General features: G+C 39.6%; 1 protein-coding gene across 3 annotated transcripts in view; it reads left to right on the forward strand.

Annotated features, from left to right (window-relative positions):
* Positions 1–718: 718 nt before the first annotated feature.
* CARS1 (cysteinyl-tRNA synthetase 1) overlaps positions 719–20,522 on the forward strand; it is a 34,172-nt gene continuing 14,368 nt past the window's right edge. Inside the window, exons 1-14 of one of the 3 annotated variants that reach the window (XM_051621428.1) lie at positions 725–802; positions 5,610–5,855; positions 9,566–9,657; positions 10,402–10,490; positions 10,775–10,871; positions 11,304–11,402; positions 12,376–12,525; positions 13,773–13,913; positions 14,682–14,770; positions 15,848–15,969; positions 18,802–18,914; positions 19,595–19,723; positions 19,934–20,063; positions 20,380–20,483. In XM_051621428.1, coding sequence (XP_051477388.1) covers positions 778–802; positions 5,610–5,855; positions 9,566–9,657; positions 10,402–10,490; positions 10,775–10,871; positions 11,304–11,402; positions 12,376–12,525; positions 13,773–13,913; positions 14,682–14,770; positions 15,848–15,969; positions 18,802–18,914; positions 19,595–19,723; positions 19,934–20,063; positions 20,380–20,483 — 1,626 coding nt within the window. In that variant the 5' untranslated portion in view covers positions 725–777. Of the gene's footprint in view, positions 803–5,609; positions 5,856–9,562; positions 9,658–10,401; positions 10,491–10,774; positions 10,872–11,303; positions 11,403–12,375; positions 12,526–13,772; positions 13,914–14,681; positions 14,771–15,847; positions 15,970–18,801; positions 18,915–19,594; positions 19,724–19,933; positions 20,064–20,379; positions 20,484–20,522 lie in introns of those variants that run through there. The other 2 variants (XM_051621429.1, XM_051621430.1) reach the window with 2 other exon arrangements.

Genomic DNA, 20,522 nt, shown 5'->3' on the forward strand with positions numbered 1-20,522 from the left:
CCCTACCGACTCCAGCGCTCAGCCATGTCCCTGAGCAGCACCTCTCGGGATGGTGGTTCAGCCATCCCCCTGGGCAGCCTGTTGCGGTGCTTGGTCATTTTTTCAGTGAAGAAGTTTCTTCTAAGACCCAATCTAAACCTCCCCTGGTGCAGCTTTGGGCCATTTCCTCTAATCCTACCGCTTGCTAGTTGGCGGAAGAGACTGATCCCGCTACCGCCTCCTTCCATGGAGCGGTGGAGGGCCGTGCAGTCTCCCCTCCGCTGCCTCTTTGCCGGGCTGAACCGTTTCATCGGATGCTCCTCACAGGACTTGCTCTCCAGACCCTTCACCAGCTCGCTGGCTCTTCCCTGGGCACGCTCCTGCCCCTCAGTGTCCCCAGATGGAACAGAGCACCTGCGGTGCAGCTCCGGCAGCGCCGGGGCAGGGGACGGCCCCGGTAGCCCCGCCATCCATCCATCCATCCACCCACCCACCCACCCACCCACCCACCCATCCATCCATCCATCCATCCATCCATCCATCCATCCATCCATCCATCCATCCATCCATCCATCCATCCATCCATCCATCCATCCATCCATCCATTCACCCATCCCTCCCTCCCTCCCGCCGGGCCGGGCCGCTGCCCCCGGCTCCCCCGCCCAACGGCCGCGGGGGGCGGGGCTGCCCGTTGCCGTGGTGACGCGGGGCGCCGGTCGGAAGTCGCGTCGCGGGGCGGGGCGAGGCTTCCGGGCACGCTGTTGCATCAGCTCGGGAGGGAGGGCAGCAGGCAGCAGGATGGCAGCGGCCGCCGCCCAGCACGGTAGGTCGGGGAGCGGCGCCGCGGAGACCCGGCGAGACGAGGCGAGGGGTCTTCTGGGGTTGTCACGGCTCGGCAGGGCTTGGTGTGGCGGCTCCGCCGCTGTCACGGTGTCAGGCGGGCGCCGTGACGTCAGGCGGCGGGGCGGGCCGGGGCCCACCGACCGGCTCGCCCTGTCACGGCGGCCGGGGCGGCGGGGGGGACCGGGGGGTCGGGGCGTCGCCGCGGCGGCCTCCCCAGCGCGTCCCTGGGGGTCTGCGGCGGCGGGGTCTGCCCCGCGCACCCGGGTTGCCGTGGGGAGGCCCCCGCCCCGCAGAGCGCTGAGGTGCGGGGCAGGAAGCCGTCAGCTGTCACGGCACGCTTGGAACACAGGCGACACGTGAAATCGGCCCCTCACGCCCATTACCGGGTGGGTGGGTGTCCCTGGGGAGGTCACCCGTGTCCCGCCCTGGGTGGTGGGTGACACGTAAGCAGCTCCTGATGCCAGTTGAGGGTATCGGGAGCCAGGAATGCCAGGAGCGGCGTTTGACTGGCTCTGGACGTGCGTGGGGTAGTGGGAAATGTGGAGGCAGAGATGCTGGTTGCCCCTTGCACGCTGGTGCCCATGGGTCAGAGGACCTCTGGTGCTTTGCAAGCCCGTTGGAATGGACCCACGTTGTACCTTGCCTCTCATGTAAAGGTTGATGAGGAGACGTGGTGATTTGTGGAAAGAACTTGGAGCTTCTCAGTACTGAAGTTTGGAAACAGCTGTTCTGCAGCTTGATGGGCTTGAAGAGATGTGGAGTGGCTGCCAGACCGCTTAGTCAGTTGTGTGCTTATCACCACATCATCTGCTCTCTCTCACCTGCTTCTGTCTCCCTTGTTTTTCCTACTCACCTGTGTTCTTCCCTGAGCTCGTGTCTGAACTTTTTGACTTTTCTGGACTTTTTTTTGTGGTCATGTTTTAATGATGGGTTATACCGTGCTCTTCCATATGGAAGGAGGGCCAGGGAAGTCCTATAATTTTTTTAGCACTACTGGAGCAAATGGAAACTTGGCATACCAGTCATTCAAGTATGAAATACAATTATGGTATGTAAGGGTTTGGAAATTTCTGCCATTCCAGTTAAGGATCTGTAGATTCAAAGCTTTGCCCCTTTTTCTTTGTTACTAAATGTTACTTTCCTGTTTGTCCATCACAGGTAACGTTCCTGCATAAGGCAGTCGGGAAACACTTGTTCTTGTCAAGCAATTGGCTTTTTGCAGGGGGTGAAAACCCCTCAAGAGGCTCAGTTCGGGAGTGCTTTAAGAAAATTTTAACTTAAGGTTATTAGCTGGCAAATAGTATTTGCTTGTTACTTTGGTGTTTATTACACTTAGTTTCAGTTTGGGAAAAGTGGAATTGGTTCGCAAAATGCTAAAGTTACTAGGACTGAGAAGCTCTTCTGTGATGAGACAGTCCAGTCTTAAAATCCTGCTCCGCTAAAAGCCATTCAGTCCTTTTGTGTGAGTCTTGAAAAGTCCTTTGTCTCTCTGTGTGTATGCTGTGTCTGGCATAGATGGGCTAGCTACAGTTGGTTCAGTTCTTCTGATTTCTTTATGGAAGAGGATAATTTATTTTGTCTGAGCAGATAGTTGGACTGCCTTCCAAAGCTACCAGAGTGGCCAGCCAGAATGTTAAATGGGCACTTTGGAACCATATTAATAATGAGACATGTCTTTTATGAGTTGTTTTAAATTTGTGAAAGCCAAGTTGGAAGAGAAATGGTATCTTAAAATACTCAGAAATGTTTAAGATTTCTTCTTAGAGAATGCCTCTGCAGAAATCCCAGAATATTTCAGTTGCCATGTAATTATGACTGACAAGGTTAGCAGGTTCAGGGAAGCCCGGGAAAGCTAATTTTTTCCCTGAAGCAAAGTAACTCCCTGTTTTTGTCAGCTAACTTACTGCCTACTTTATGGCTTTTTGTTACTTACTTTGCTGTCAACACCTTCAAGGAAAAGAGGTTTTCAGTTTCTAGTAAATAAAAGTGAACGTTTTTAAATCAAATTTGATATTGTGTGGGTTGCATATCTTGATTAAACTTCAAAAAGTATTTTATGTGCAGATAAAATGTGGAAGTCTTTGAGTCTGTGTGTTGCGAATTCCCAATGTCCTTTACTAATCTTCGAAGCACTCCATGCCTGGAAAGAAGAATGTGTGACTATATTGCCCAAAGAGATTGTGCACTGGCAATTATTTAATGAGAGCTGTATTAATTCGTGTCTACAGTAGATTATTTTTTTAATGCAGGGAGAATATTACATTATTAGCATCCATGCTTATGATTTTTCAAGGTAATTTTGGTATCTTTGCAATAGTTGTTCTCAGTGCTTCTTTTCTGAATGGAGTTGCTCTTGAGTGATCTGATTTATTGTCTATGGATCATTCCATTCACATGAGCTAACATCCAGTGTTATGCAGCAGCTCTGTAGCACTCCTCCATTTCTCTTGTCAAGAAGAAACTTCCTCATGGAATTGAATGGTAGCAACTGTAATTTTTCTGTCTTGGGAAGGGAAAAAGTTGCAGTCAGAGAGGTGCTGTTTCTTAGCCTGGTTTTCTAAAGGGGTAAAACAGGTTAGATCTATTCATGTCCATTGGCTCTTCTCCCTCAATAGTGTTTGAATTCATTTATTCATTAATTACATTTGACAGTATGCTGCCTCTTGCACACAGTGGGCAGACTGAGCAAAGATGGTTGGGGCTGAGCTGGTACCAACATTCACAGGCAGGATTTGTTATCTCTCCCTAACAAATTTAGCTTGTATGAGTTCTGTCATCTTTGTTTTATTTGCCTGTGAGTTTGTGCAACTTCCCTTTTAGATTGGTTTACAGATGTGGTTGGGAAGCACTTACATTGTTTCAGATACACTGACTTGCTTCCCATTAGCAGCCTGGTGTGTGAATAATGGTCATAATAACCCTAATCATATTTTGCAAATTAAGTGTTGCTTTCCTTGCAATAGATCTTTATAGATCTTTTTGTTGAGGTATAGCTTCTTTTCTAAACAAATAATTGCTATAATCCTTTTTTTTTTTTTTTCCCCTTCTCCCTCATATGATTTATGAACAGAATATTGACATTCAAGGAAGACATGTCTTAGGTTTCCCTGGTTAATGAACAGAACTCTTTCAAACTATTTCATGTGTATAAACATGTGAAGGCTGTCTATGATGATAAACATCAGTAAATACTTAGGAGCCTGAAAGGTTTGTAGTAAAATTAACTGTGTGAGCTGAAGCTGAATCCCATTCAGCTGGGTAAGGCAAGCCCATAAGGTCTCATTCTGAACCATTATTTACTTGTTATTCCATATTTATACTGAACAATTACATGGGTTGCCTTTGAGAAGAATTGAGACTCAACATTAATCTGGCTTTGCTTTTGTTCATTATTTTAAAATAACTTTTGTGACCTTTGATTTTAATATGTTATTAGTTCTGCTGGTGTGCCATTCTGTCTCATTGATACTCAAAAGAATCAAACACAAACATACTTGGTATCTCACTGTCATTTCCCTGTCATCCTGAGGTCCTATAGAATATTTTAATAATTGATTTCCATACAGGAAGTGAGCTGCTTATAAAGTTTTAACTGATGATATTTGGGAAAACTTTTCAATTCTGCAGTTCCTCACATTCCCTCATAGCCATCACTTCTCCCTCTCCTTTTATCCTTCCCTTGCCGAACGTGTTGGTCTGTGAGCACCTCCAATGCTTTGGGAACTACTAGTGCAGAAGGGGCTCAGACTAGTCTAAGAAGCAACGCTTGTGGCAGTGGTCTCTGACAGGGTTTGGGAGCAACGACATAAGTTCTTAAACTGCCTCTCTCACTTTATTGTGCTATGACCTTGACTACATCTTAAATTACCTTCTTGGCTGACTACCTAAGTAGGATATTGACTTAAAGTTTATATAGGACTTTGAACATGAATGAAGTTACAAACACTGAATCACTGCAGGAAGCCATGACTGCTGGGTTTACCTGATGTCAGTGCCAGCCCAGATACCATAACCTGCGCAGTGCCTTGTACACACTGACTTGCAGAGGGTTTGCTGTAACTGTGATTGTCCCCACCAAGTCACAGAACCCTTCTACTGCTTCTTCTGCATCTTGTTTGTAAAGAGACAGAATTGATCCTGCTTTGTCAGCATACCAAATAAATAGCAGAATTAAAAAATTGTGAAGGAGGAGCTCGATCAATATCCTTTCTGTTCTGTTTGTGTAGATCTTACTCATTTTAAATATTATTCTTATGTCCCAGGAGAGAAAGTGTTATAGGAGAAGTTTGGGAATATGTAGCAACAGCTTAAGTTTGAATTGCTGGAGCAAGCAGGAGTAACTGAGCATCGTGTTGGGAGCTTGGATGTGGGCGTTGGGCCTGCAAAGATACAAGGACATGCTCAACTTCAGTAGATGTATTCACAGCCTACTCACAGTGTATAAAATGTTTTAGCAGTGTGAAAGAGTGACTAATTAGGTTTGCTATGAGTGAAAAATTTTCTCCAATTTCAAGATTGTATTTCTTTATGAGAGGGACCTGTGCTTTTGTCCTTACTACTGTTTGTAAATATGTCTTCCAAAAAATTTCCACAGCGTGGACATAATAATATGAATAGGAAATATATAGTCATTCAGTAGCTTGCGTTAAATATATTTTTTCCCTCTTAATTTCTTGTTAGTTGCCAGAGCTAATTTAGAGGGAGAGATGTATACTATAAGGATATAATTTGGTCATGGAATATCCTTCTTTTAATGCTGACCAAATGTCCTGTGCCTCTCTTTACAGCTTCCAGCTACAGTTTTATTCTGAGCATTAGTGAAGAGGAAGCCAGGGTGAAGGCTTTGAACAAGTACCTGAGCACTCGTAGTTATATCCAGGGGTTCACATTTTCACATGCAGATGTGGAGGTATTCAGAAAGTTTTCGGGGCCACCTGTGGACCAGTATATCCATGTTGTCCGGTGGTACAGACACATAGAAGCAATCTATGATGGCAGCAGTGAAAAAAATGACCCTTGTAAACTTCAAACAAGTGAGTAATACAAAACTGGTGGGCAGGTTATAGTCTAGCTAACGTTGTGTTGATTTTTATTGCTGAGAATTCCCGGAAGTTCTCTTTCGTACTCTCTTGTGCGCTTTAAAATTTACTGTATCGACTTGTATTTGAGGTCATGAAATCCTTCTTGCATATGGTTACTGCGTAATTGATAGATCCTGACCTATTTGAGTGTTAAAGCTCTGTGTCCACATTTCTTTTATTTTAAAATTTCTCAGCATACAGAATTTGATTGTGTATATTTTCCTTAAAAAGCTAGCTGCTGACTGGATTGTAAAAGAATATTTGTTACTGTTATTAACACTAAATTTTGAAAGGAACATTTAGGGTTCTTTTTCAACCCTGGTAATTTAGGCACTGCTGGTCATTTGAGGAAATACTAACTGGTTTATCTAGGTCATTGTGTAAGCATGAGTGCTGACATTTTTGGGAGCTGCATCACTCTCCTGAGTTGTTTTCCAGTGAGCTAGTCTAATTTAATTGCTTTATAGCAATATCCTTCCTCAAGGAGTCATGAAATAATTAATAATAATAACATAGAGCTGCTGTATAGTGCTTGCAGTACCTACAAATGAACATATAATGTCTGTCATTTTTGCTGGTGGCTGTTGACTAATATTACTCCAATGCCATCTTCTCACAACATATTAGTCCAATGCAATCTTCTCACAACCTCTCATCATATGTGTTCTCAATTCCTAGCAGACCAGCAGTTAAGAACAGACTGCTGTGAGCAGATTCTGTATATGTGTGTGGGCCTGCATGTGCTTTTGCTTGTTATTTCTTTTCAACAGTAAAGGGATCTCAGCTGGCTCTGACAGCAGATTTAATGCCACTAACTACAATTTGCCTGTAGACTTTCATGGATCAGGGTGGGACAATAAGAGAAAAGGTATCTTTTTTTTCCTGTCCCTGAAATCTTTAATGTTAAGTCTCTCTGAAGGATAATGTTCTGTTATCTCCATGATCTGTGCATATGTATCAGAAGTCCTGTAATGGTGTTCTGCAGTGTTCACTATGATAAAGGAATTTGAACCTGCCACGCTTAGACATGGGATTTTTTTATTGGTGGTTTTTTGTGTGTATCAGAGAGCTCCAGGAGTGGATTAGAGCAAATTACCTTCACTTCAACCAGGAAGAAGACTGTAGCTGGCAAAGATGTGATTGAACAGAGTAAAAAGTATGCCTTTCACTTTGCCCTTGGTATCCTTGTAGTGGATGTAGTGTGACACGTAACTCATAAGCTGAGAACTTTAGGGTGCAGTGTCTGGGTTTTCTTCTTACGTTCAGTGTGCTAAAGAAAGCTTTACAGATCTACCTTTTATTAGACTAACCCACGTAGGCTTCTTTCCCCAAGGGAAAGACTCACTTAGGTTGGAAAAGACTGTCAAGATCTCTGCCAAGTCCAGCACTAAGCCATATCCCCAAGTGCCACATCTAGACAACTTTAAAACACATCCAGGGATGGTGATTCAACCACCTCCCTGGGCACCATGTTCCAATATCTGACAACCCTTCCAGTGAAGAAGTTCTTCCTAATGTCCAGTCTAAACCTCCCTTGGCACAGCTTGAGGCTGTTCCCTCTTATTCTATCATCAGTTATTTGTGAGAAGACATCAGCACCTACCTCTTTATAACATCCTTCAGGTAGCTGTAGAGCGTGATAAGGTCTCAGCTCAGCCTCCTGTTCTTCAGACTAAACAGCTCCAGTTCCCTCAGCTGCGCCTCATAAGACTTATTCTCAAGGCCCTTCACCAGCTTCATTGCCCTTCTCTGGACACACTTCAGCACCTCAGTGTCTTTCTTGTAATGAGGTGCCCAAAACTGGACACAGTATTTGAAGTGTGGCCTCACCAATGCCAAGTACAAAGGGATGATCACCTCCATGGTCCTGCTCGTCACACTATTTCTAATATAGGCCAGGATGCCATTGGCCTTCTTGGCCACCTGGGCACACTGCTGGTTCATATTCAGCTGCTTGTGAATCAGAACCCCCAGGTCCCTTTCTGCTGAACAGCTTTCCAGTCACTCTTCCCCAAGCCTATAGTGTTGCATGGGGTTGTTGTGGCCCAAGTGCAGGACCCGACACTTGGCCTTACTGAACTTCATAGAATTGTCCTCAGCCCATTGACCTAGTCTGTCCAAGTCACTCTGCAGAGCCTTCCTACCCTCAGGCAGATCAACACTCCCAAGTTTGTGTTGCCTGCAAAGTTACTGAGGGTACGTTCTATCTCATCAAGATCATTGATAAAGATGTTAAAAAGAAGTGATCCCAATACTGAGCTCTGAGCAGCACCACTCATAACCAGCCACCAGCTGGATTTAACTCCATTCACCACCACTCTCTGGGCCCAGCCATCTAGCCAGTGTATGTTGTATATGGTCTGTGTTGTGGGTATACTGCTCTTGAACTAGAGATACTCTTTTTCAAGAGTGCCTCATGCAAGGAAGTGTTTAGAATAAACACGTATTTCTGTGGATCCATGACATGCATATTAAAGGAGTCCATTGTGAGACAGAGTACTATGGTCAATATCTATTTAGGCTGTTAGTCATAAAAGAAGGATGAGGAAGAGATTATTATTTTTTTTTTTTTATACTGTGAATGTTTACATTACTTGAAAGTTTTCAGTCTAAATGCTCATACAGAGATACTGGAGGAAAACAGTTAGTGTCCTGAGACACAGCATCAGAAAGGCAATTTTGCTGTCAAAACAAACAGTTTGTATAATATTTGAAATGCAATTAAAATGCATACCATGAGAGTTCCTAAGCACAGTGCTGTGTGTATTAAGGTGGCAAGCTTGCTATATTTTTTAACATCCTGGTTTGCTTTCATTCCTTGTTAATGTCATAATGAGTTTGAGATCATTACAGCTGTAAGCAGCCCTATGCATAGCAAACTACAACTCTTCCACATATGACATAGTTACATTTTTGTTTGAAAAACATGAATTTAACAAATATATTGCTTCTCAAAAAAACTAAAAGAAAACAAGTGCAAGAAGATTTTTACTAATACTAACCTAGCTTTTATCTGCTCTCTTTAATGGCAAAGTTTAGCCTCCTGCTGAATTGGAACATACTTGTGATAAGTGAATGTGTTCAAAAATGCCTTGTGTACATAGCAACCACGTATGATAAAAGGCTGAAGTTCTTTTTAAACCTTTCCATCTCCTGTCCCTCTCACCCTGAGTACACATACTCTGTCAATATTGGCTCTAGAGACTACCTCTGCTCTCTGGAGATCTTTTACAAACTCTGTATGAGATCTGTGATAGCCCGTCACAGTAAAATCAGAGGCATTGCAGAAAGCCCAGGACTGCCATAACATTTTATTAATAATTCATTATACTTCAAAGCTCTTGTTAATGCTTTAACTGAGTTGCATGCTATTACTTTTATACCCTCTTCCTTCCTGTTACGTGGATCAAGAGTTAATAGGAATGACAAGTCAGAGAGTTGGAAATAAACTAGATTTAAATAATTTACTTTCGTTTTAGTGACTTTGTACAAAAGTCACTAACACAAGTAGTTTGGTTACCAGGATTGGAGGTGCTTTGTCTGATTATATGTGTTTTTTCGTTTGAACTAAGTTAATTATGTGATACGGAGAAAATGTTACATTGCAAATCTGTTGTGGAAAGTGTCTTTTAAGTTCTTTTAAATCTGTTTTTTCCCCCTAGGTAAAGGCAAACGTGTGCAGCCCCCCTGGTCTGCCCCTGAAGGGACAAAACATTCCAGGCTCTGCCTCTATAACAGCCTGACACGCAGTAAGGTGACTAAATGAAAGAAAAGTAGAGATTTCCTTAGAAACATATTTAGAGAAGTCATAATGTGTTTGTTTCTCAAGTTTTTACTCTATCGGTAGACAGGTTCTGTGTTGTAGCTTGCAGGATGTTAACAAGCACATACCAGAAATACTGTGTCAGTCAAGTGTGTTTTCTGGGCAAATCTTAAAACATACACAATAAATATACATAGACTACAGGTGTGTATATAGCTGTACATTGCATAAGAAAATAAGTTCCTTTCTTTAGATGTTGTCTGTGGGGAAAAAACAAAGTCTCATCTATTAATATTGTTGTCATATAAACTGGGAAACTTCTTGTGGTCTTGTCTGAAGGTCCTTTGGGAAAGAGAAGGAGTATTAATAATACTAATGTTATATAAGTTGTATCTTATGTGTGAAATTATTATACTCTGTAGCCTTTTTTAATGCAAAAGAAAACCTAATCTTGCCTTTTACAAGAGCAATTTGAATAATGCCCTGCCTAGTTGCCTAGTCCACATCATTGTAATCTTGATTGATGAGAGTGCTAACACACCCTGTTATATCTTTAACATGACAAAGCTAGTGGTGATCTTTTCTTATGTTAAATCTGGGAGTGGAATAAAGACTCCTTTTTTTTTTTGTAATTATAATCCATGTTTTCACATTCTAATTTCCAAACTTGAAGTTACTCGCCTGAGATAATGTCTTAAATTTCTTCTGATCACCATACCTTTCCTTTCAATTAAGGAAGTATTTCAGCCTCAGAATGGAAGAAAGGTCTTGTGGTACTGCTGCGGTCCAACAGTTTATGATGCCTCTCACATGGGACATGCCAGGTATTCCAGTTCCTTATTTTGATATAGGTAATAACAGTGCCTATTTGAAGCAAGAGAGAAATAGAAAAATATAGATTAGAAAAAAATTTAGATGAATGTATTTTGAGACTCAATGCTTGCGATTTAAGATTAAAAGCATGTTATAATATTATGTACTTGTATGATTAAAACTTACTAGGAGATGAAGGAAAATTAGAACTGCTGATATTTAAATACGTGTGCATAGAATAGAAATAGACTTGAGATGTTCACTAAAAACACCCCTATATCTTTTATATCTCTAGGTCATATATCTCGTTTGATATCTTGAGAAGAATCTTGAGGGATTATTTTAAATATGACATTTTCTATTGTATGAATATTACAGATATTGATGATAAGGTAAGGTCTTGGAAGGAAGCATGGAAGTCAGTCGTGTAATTACCATTTGATAAGCCAAGATGAATCTTACACTTTCTAATGTAGACAAACATTTTGTATAGAGTAATTAATTTTTCTCAGTATTGTAGCATTCATATAGTACCAAAGCCTGTATTATTATATATAAATTAATATTGCAATAAATAATTCAATCTAAGCATTTTACAAAGACAGCTTGTTTTATTTCCCTGTTCTTGACATACTTAATTAATTCTGTTGCTGTAGCTGATTAACGATGTATGATGTGTTTAATTTGTGTTACTGCATGTAATTCTTCTGGCTTGTTAAATTTATAGAGATCCCAAAATGCCTTTGGCACATAGTGGATTTTATTTCCACTTTGTATAACTATGTGTCACTTCACAAAAATATTTTCGTGTTTCTCTTTTGTAGATCATCAAGAGAGCAAGACAAAATTACCTTTTTGAACAGTATAGAGAGAAAAAATTAGCACCAGATCAGCTACTTGAAGATGTTAAAACTGCCTCAGAGGTGAGTGTGGTATTTAGTCCCTGATAGTGTCTTAGGTTCTTACTCAGTAATGTAGCAAAGCATCTAATAGCAAAGTATCTAAAGAATGTCTCTGCCTTTGCTACCACCTTAAACTTTCTGCTTTTTTCAGTTATTCTATTTGAACTAGTACCACACAAATTAGAATGATATTGGAACTGCTCATCACTTTGATTTTCCATTGGTTTAGACTGACAAGAACTATCCCTGTAAAAAACATGCCTGATTTTTATGTCCATAGAACTTGTTTGTGAGCGTATTGTTGTTGGAGTGTTGGGGAAAAAGCTTAAAAAACATTTGTCTGTGTGTTAGGACTCAAAATTTTAAAATAACCCTTTAAAATAGTTTTTGAACAGTGGTATATCCATAGTCTTTTAAAGCTTGTGAGATTTCTCTTATGTACCGCTGATGGCTTTGGAAAGAGGAGAAAGTCTTCAAAGCTTTAGGGATTTAATAAATTGTGTAGGCTAGACTGAAAGTTGGAGAAGGTGATTCTCTGGTCATTTTTAGAACTACAGTTCACAAAGAAATGTTCAGCCTGAGTTGAATACAAGCCTGGGAATAGGAGGCCTGGAAATTTTGCCCAACCATCATTGCCTGACATGTTGTCAGCATAGAATTGAATCTATGTTTCACATTTAACTTCTCCTTTTCAGGTTTATGATAATCGACTGTGAATTAAGATGATTAACTGTATACAAAATGAAAATTACTAAACAACAGTAATGATGATGTAGTAGTTTATGAAGTCTTTCTGAAATTCGGTGTGAACTAAACTTGTTCAACTTCACCTTTATTTCTGATGAGGAGTATGTTTCAATAGTATCAAAGCTTTTTATGGGGCATAAGGCATTAATCATCACTAGCAAGGTACTATTTTGCTAAGATATTGTGTATGGAACATAATGCTACTGTCTTGCAAGTTGCTTTCTAAATATATTTTTTTTTATTGTAGCTCTTTTCAATTAAATTAAATGAGACAACAGACCCAGATAAAAAACAAATGTTGGAAAGAATTCAGAATGCAGTGAGGTCTGCTTTTGGCCCTCTACAACAAGCTGTGCAAGCAAAACTCCCTGCAGAAGAGATCAACAGATGTCAAAAGGTCAGTCTGAGCTCTTTTTTAAATTATATTTGGCATATAATTGTTAGAGATTTTAAAAATTAAATTTAACTTGTAATAATTCCCTGAAACGTTATGGAAACTTTTATTCATAAAAAGTGCAATGGTGGGCCTGAGGACTTCACAGTACTTTGTTTTCAATACAGGAAATTTCATCCTTGAATTCAGCTATATTGGTTTTGGATGCTGTTTTTACCAACTACTTTTTTTGTCCCTTCCACACTGATAATTACTCAGTTATTTTTGCTTTCCCAAAAGGGATTTTTCTCCTGGAAAATCCCTTTTGTAGATTTCTAGATTTTCTCTTTAACTTTTCTGTCTTGATGAAATAGTTTCAGTATAAGTTACTGAACATGCATTTATGACATTCCATACTGATGGCAGTTTTCTACACAAGAGTTCCTGTCTCTGGTCAGAGAAGAAAATACATCCCAAAAAATTATGTTCAGGATAATTTATATCCAAAGACCATTACATTTAATGACAAAAATACTTTTGACTTTATTGGGCTTTGGTACTGTCCCAGTAACCAAGTCAGCTAATATAACTACTGGTTTTTAGTAATTGGTTTCCACTTTCATCTTATCTTGCTTTCAGATTATTCATTATAATTACTGTAGGAAGCAATAGGGTATGTGCTCCCTTCTTGAGAAGACTCTCTTTAAATTATCTTTTGAAAAAAAAAAAGTCCAGCTATTCTAATATCAGGTGCCTTGATAAAAGTTTATACTAACCTAACAGTATTTTAAAAAACAACCACAATCTAAGCAATCACACCTTCTGGGCTATATCCTATTGTAAAAAAAAAAAAGTCATCTTTTAAGATAAGATTGAAAAGTATCCTTGCTGGTGTTCAGATTAGTCTTTCAAACACTCTTCAGCAACGGGCACGTTAAGGCTGCTGTTAGGATGACCTGGTAGTAATTGGGGGAATCTGTGTGATAGAACTGCAGATCCCATCTGCTGTTTACCCATAAATTCCACATGCCTGTTTAAGTGAGTGATACAGAAACATATATCACTTATCAGTTTATCTTACTTCCTCTATTTGTTTCATCCGTATTTATGAAGGGCAATACGATAACAAGCTAGTAGAGGCATGGATTGCTTTGTATACATAGCCAAGTGCATTTTTCCTTAAGCAAACCTCTGTTCAGAATAAGATCTTTCAGCAAAGTTTAAACAGGGCAAGTCTTTGATCAGTTTCACTTAAAATTATTGTTTTATAGATACTGTTGGAAGAAGCCAAAGATCTGCTGTCTGACTGGTTGGATACAAAATTAGGCAGTCAAGTGACTGACAATTCTATATTCTCCAAGCTCCCCAAATTCTGGGAAGGGGAATTCCATAAAGATATGGAAGCACTCAATGTAAGTGAACAAACTGTTTTCTGTTCTCAAAGTGTATGTGCCATGCCTCATAATGCCCAGAATACTCTTCAGATCCTTAATAGATTTCAAAAACCTCATATTTCAACCTTATTGATAAAATATTTCCTTTAATGTGAATAGGTAGTATTTCCTTTAATCTGAATAGGTAGCTGCTAAATTAGAACCTGTTCTGTTTTCATCTCAGCAATCTTAAATCCACTGTGCATGTTACCAGAGTCAGTTAACTGGTGGTCAAGTCTGACATGTGCACTCCAGCCCTACCACTTGGTGTAACTTCTAACCATAAACTGATTCAGAAGTTCAAAATAGAGTCTCTTGGATGCACAAGAGAGCCCTGCCAACCTCAGCGTTTAGATGGCTACTTACCAGACTCCAACCACTAAGAAATTATACGATGATAACAATCAAGGACAAATTTAGCTGATACAGATGAAATACAGTGTCATTTGTAGTGGTTCAGATCAGTGAAGGTTTATTTATTTACCTGCAAATCAGATGGACTTATTGCCTGTTCAGTCAGAAGTGCAATAAGTGGAAAAGCAGACATCTGCAGTAGTTTGTTGTTAAAATAGCCTTAAAGGCTGATGAAATTCACATTGTTTCAGAGCAGAATGCTTGAAATAGGAGTCTTAGATTCTACTGTCACTTGCTTTTGAGTGAGTTTTTAACCAATGTATAATTATATATAGTGCATATTTGTGTATGTATAAATTTATATATATAAAAATAGAAAATTCTACTTTATAGGTTTTACCTCCAGATGTTTTAACACGGGTTAGTGAATATGTGCCAGAAATTGTGGATTTTGTGAAAAAGATTGTGGATAATGGTTATGGGTAAGTTTGCTGCTGGATGCTTTTGTTATGCACTTATACTGTATTAGAGCTAGAATTAATTTCAACACTTAACTGTGGACTGTTGTCTTTGGTTTTTTGTGCAATAGTGGTCTTTTCCAGAAGTAGTGTTCCATCAAGTAACAGATTCCTTTGCAAAAGACCTGTTATTTCTTGCCTGGTGAAAATGTGCTATTCTATGCTTCTTATGATGTCTTACAAAAAGAGAAGATAGTTTATGAAATCAATAGGGTGACATCCTCATTCATTAAAAGAAATAGTCAAAGTCCCATCCTTGCCTTCAGCAAGGGGTTTCAGAAATGGCTAGAAATAATTTGTAAATAATGTAAGTTTTAAAAAAAAGTAATTGTCAGTTGTTTTTCTGCCATTGTCTAGTATTTGTGAAAATGTCTAGTATTCTAGAAGTTCTCAAGTATCATAATAGATTCCTGTCTGAAATTTTTTAGTTCTCTTTCTGTTAATAACCTCAATTTTTTGGATGTATTTTTATTGAGAAAAAGCAAACCTGTGGTTCAGACTGCCATAATTGCATATTGTTCCTTCAAAGCTACGTTTTAAAATTTTCTCTAAAAAAAAAAAAAGACAGTTAAAAAATTGGTTGCACTGAATTATCAGCATTCCTTGTGGTCCCAAAACTTACTTTTTTGTCAGAGTTTTTGTTATGGCTGTAGTGGGACAAAGCCAAATGAAGGAGGACAAAATAGACTGTGAAACAAACATGATTCAGGTTATAATATTGCAAATTAAAGGGACTAGGAGTATTGTAGATATTTCTTCTCTTGGGACTGTCATCTGAGGTCTCACCTCTTACCAGCTTAACAAAAGATGTTAGTTGTTTTCCCTTTGGTCAATTTTATAATGACTTTCAAAGATTTGTTGGAAATCTTTATGGTAAGGCCTTAAAACTTAGGCTCACCTAAGTAATCTTTACAACAGTGAGGTCTACTATACTGTCTGTGGTTTCACTAGAGACCTTAGGTTTAAGACAGTAATTTTGGGGATAAAATTCTGTTAAGTCATGATAGAAAGTTAGCTAAATAACGTACTTTATCTTCTCAGGTATGTGTCCAATGGATCTGTATACTTTGATACTATGAAGTTTGATTCCAGTGAAAAACACTCCTATGCTAAATTGGTTCCTGAAGCTGTAGGTGATCAAAAAGCTCTTCAAGAGGGTGAAGGTAAAAAGGGGAAATAATGATTTGATGAAGTTGCTGAAGATACTGGCTGTGTGTTGATCTCTTCAATTGATTTCACTGATGTTTGGATCAAAGTTACTGTGAGAGATGAATGGTTTACCTGCTGCCTTTCTTTTACTGATAAATTGGTAAAATTGAGCCAGCATGTTAGGTTTGGGCCTAACCTGACAAAAAAGAACCAGCCACATGGTCGCACACTCACCTCATCCCTCTCACCCCCTCCCCACACTGGAATGGGGAGGACAAAGGCCAACTAGAAGCTCATGGATCAAGACAAAGGGCAAGGAAGGTTCTTCACCAATTACGGTCACAGGCAAAACAGACTCAGCTTCGGGAAAGCTAATAATTTAACACAAAACAGATGCACACAGGACACAAGCAACACAAAGAGCAGAGCTTACATACGTTAGTTACCCCCACCCCTCCCTCCTTCCTCCCAGCAGCACAGGGGGACAAGGTGATGTGGTTTAGAGTCAGTTCACAGGCTGGTGGTACCTGCTAGTCCTTCCCCCTCAGGAAGAAGGATTCCTTACAGTCCTCCCCTGTTTCCCCATGAGGTCCCTCCCATGGGAGAGAGTCCTTCATGAACCTCTCCAACATGAGTTCTTCCAATGAGGTGCAGTCCCTCAGGAGTAAGCTGCTCCAGCGCGGGCTTCCCACAGAGCCATGGGCTGCTTCAGGAACAGTCATCTCCCCTGGTACCAGGCTCCTTCACAGCTGCAGATCCAAGTCCACATTTGTCCCTCCTGGTGCCTTCAGGGGATGCTCCACTATGTTCCTCCATGAGATACAGGGAGATAGCTTGCCATTTTCCCATAGACTGCAGGGGAACTTCTGATCGGGCACCTCCTTCCCCTTCTTCCTCACCAGCCTCTCTGACCTCTCCAGCTCAGCTGTTCTTTGCTCTCTCTGCACTGAGGTCTTGTATCAGTTCTTTCATATGTCAGTCTTGCAGAGGAGCATCTATTGTCTCTCTAATGGCTCACCTTGGCCACCTGAGCCTGGGAGCTTTTAGTATCTGCTTACAGGAGCCACTCCTAGGGCCTCTCCCCTGCTAACCAAACCATGTCAGAACCAAACCAGCACACAGCACTTTTCTGAAAGCTTTTAATTGTAAAATACTAAGCTATGTTATTCATTGTAGGATCTTTTGGGGTTGGTGGTTTTGGTTTTTTTGTTTGGGTTTTTTTAAAATCAGAATTGTGAATATCTAAGTCATTTGTCTTTAGCCCAGTTATTTGGCAGTTCATCTGGTTCAAAGTAGGAGGAGCAAAGACTTGAAGCTGTGTCTTCAACATGCCAGCTTAAAGCTGTCCAATTCAGGCTGTGGTTATTTAATGACAAATAATTGCACTCCTCTTTCATACTGAGAACTTTTTTTTACTTTGTAAGCCTTGTTGTGTTGAACTAAATCCAAATACAGGTTTTTGAGTTGAGCCACAGCAGAGGAGTAGCTTAAAATGCTCAATAAACCAGACTCATTAGTTATCTGGTCCTAAGGTTGTATGGGTTTGCAAGTGAATAATTCACAAAGTCTATTGCAAGAATATGAGAAGATTTTAATATAACCCTCACACTAAGTGAAACTAGGAGACTCCTACTAGGTGAAGCTAGCAATATCTAAAATATGCAGCTTAAAATGGATGCTTGGGTTTTTTCTTACTTCAAATCCTTACAGCTGAAATCTTCTGTGTTAAATAAAATGTACTAGCTTAAGTCACCATCTTTGAGGTAACATGAATGTATCCTTTCCACCATGTAACCAGTCATTTTTTGTTGAATTGTTGTGTCCTTTTGCAAATAGGAACTGATGCTGAGTGATTAATGTAAATAAGCAAGAGTATGCATATGCCAAGTTACTGCTTGTCAGCTTAGCTGCGTTAGGTCATTTGTAATGGTTGTCCTTACTCTGACAGGTAATGTCATTCTGACTATTACAGGAAGCAGAAAGCCAAGCTTTGAGCCAAGCTAATTAGTATAAATAAAAGCATAATACTTTTCTATTTAAAATGCATAATGTTAGATATTGTAAACAATTGAGACTGCAGATATCTCCACCTTTACATAAAAATTGACAAGTCTAAATTTGACAGTTTGGTCTTTAATCTGCATTGCATTCTTCTGTGGTAGGTGGTATTGTTAACCACTTTTAGTGTTGGGTAGTACTGCAGAAAGAGTTAATTCCCTGTGTTTTAAAGTTGAGTTTTAATCAGAATATATATAATATGTGCATATGTAAATATGTATGAGTTATAATGAGAGGACCATCTAAATGATCATAAGGAGCTAACAGCAAATAATGCGTAACACATCTGTGATGGTAACAAAACAGTAAACATAGCTATTGAACAACTACCAGCCATTCTGTGCAGCAGCTGAGGTTAGGGGTGGAAGAAATATCCTAGGATCATGTTGTGTGTGCAGATTAAGACAATCCTAGCCTTAATTTGGATTCCTTTAATTTTGAAGTGAATTGATTCTGCAGTCTTACTTGTCTGAGTACAAGGGGTTTTATTTCTATATTTCTTTTTTCTGTAAGAAATAATTTTTCTTTAAGAGAGAATGTAGATGAATATCATGTAAAAACTTAGACAGTAGTGCAGCTGGTACTTCTCAGCTTTCCTCTCAATCAAACATTAATAAAAAACCCAAAGGATTATCAAGGTTAATTATGAGGAATTTTGAGTGCTAAGTAGTTTGGGTTTTTTAATATGCTTTTTTCTTATTCACTTGATATGAGGTACAGTGAGTCAAAAAATCAATAATGCTGTTGTTTAAATAAAATGTATATATTTACATTTTCTCTTTTGACAGGTGACCTGAGCATCTCAGCTGATCGCCTAAGTGAGAAACATTCTCCAAATGATTTTGCTTTGTGGAAATCCTCCAAGCCAGGAGAGCCCTCATGGGACTCTCCATGGGGAAAGGTAAGGATATTATAGTCAGCATTTGGATCTTCTACACCTTATCAAATAGCATGTTACACAAATATGTTGCCTCACCTCATATTAATAATGTATAGATTATCAAGATATTGTATTAAAATGTGGATTATGTTGCTCTGTAAATTTAAGAGTTTAAAAGGTGTATCAGTCTGTCTGGCACTTTTTAAACAACCGCATGCAGGCTTACGATGGCTGTTACTGGTTTTTTTTATCCTCTATTTATCTCTAGGCTTTATCTGAGGGATTTCTATATTTTTTTCCTTGTGATCAAAAACATTAATCTTTTTTTTAATAATAAAAAGCAGCATAATCAAAGATGTGGAATTGTAGATGTGGGTGGGCATAGTGGGTGTTTGGTGGTGGGTTGTTTTTGTTGGTTTTGTTTTTTTTTTTCCTTCTGAGTGGACAGGTGGTCTCGGTGATCCTAGAGATCTTTTCCAACCGTAACAAAAAAAGAAAAAAAGAAAAAGCATTACAGATTTATATGCCACGTTTGGTCTTTAAACCCAACAGTATACTTCTGTGAAGCTGAGATTCTTTTTTCTTGGTAACACAGTATGTCATTTTCTCAGGTGTGTAACTGCTTGGCAGCAGACCAGTGAGGAAGTGATACATAGGCATGACAATTAACTGGTAGCTAAGTTATGTCTTTTTCATAACAGGGTCGTCCAGGTTGGCACATTGAATGTTCTGCAATGGCTGGATCCATTCTAGGAGAGTCAATGGATATTCATGGAGGAGGGTTTGATCTCCGATTTCCCCACCATGACAATGAACTGGCACAGTCCGAGGTGAATGAACAGGCCTTCAGCTTTTGCAGTGAAAAAGCAACATGCTTTGTTTGACTGTAACTTACACAAATCACTCCATTTTTAAAAATTAACATGTGTTTTGTATAAGCATAACTTTTTGTACTCAGGATTTTATTCTTAAATTATCTTACCTCATGGTTTGTGTGTAAACAGTGTTGGGTCTTTGGGGTTTTTTGGTTTTTGCTGCAGGCATACTTTGAAAACGATCACTGGGTTCGGTACTTTCTGCACACTGGCCATTTAACAATTGCTGGCTGTAAAATGTCCAAATCTTTGAAGAATTTCATTACCATAAAAGATGCACTGAAGAAACATACAGGTAAATGTTACTTTGGAATTTAACTGCTTTTGATGTGCGTTGTGTGGTGACTGTGGACATTTTATTATTCAGGCACATAATGGAGTTTGCAAAACCAACTAACCTCAGGTGTTTTTCTTTTCACCAGCTTTTGCTTCCTTGTTCTTCTGTTCCTTGTCTGTATTATCTATATGGATGATAGTGTTCTTGCTTTTTTAGTAGATATGTTGATAGTAAGAATATTAAAAATTGGGTTCTTAGCCACTGCAGTATTGGAGACCATAACAATGCTTTAGGTTGTGCTTATTTTTCTGGTTTGTTTTGAAACTCCTAATAGCACGACAGTTACGGTTGGCTTTCCTCATGCACTCTTGGAAGGATACACTGGATTATTCAAACAATACCATGGAGTCAGCTATTCAGTATGAGAAGTTTATGAATGTAAGTAAGATTTCCATTCCTCCTCCGGCTCTCTAAGCA

Source organism: Apus apus, chromosome 5, assembly GCF_020740795.1.
Source record: "Apus apus isolate bApuApu2 chromosome 5, bApuApu2.pri.cur, whole genome shotgun sequence".
Classification (NCBI taxonomy): domain Eukaryota; kingdom Metazoa; phylum Chordata; class Aves; order Apodiformes; family Apodidae; genus Apus; species Apus apus.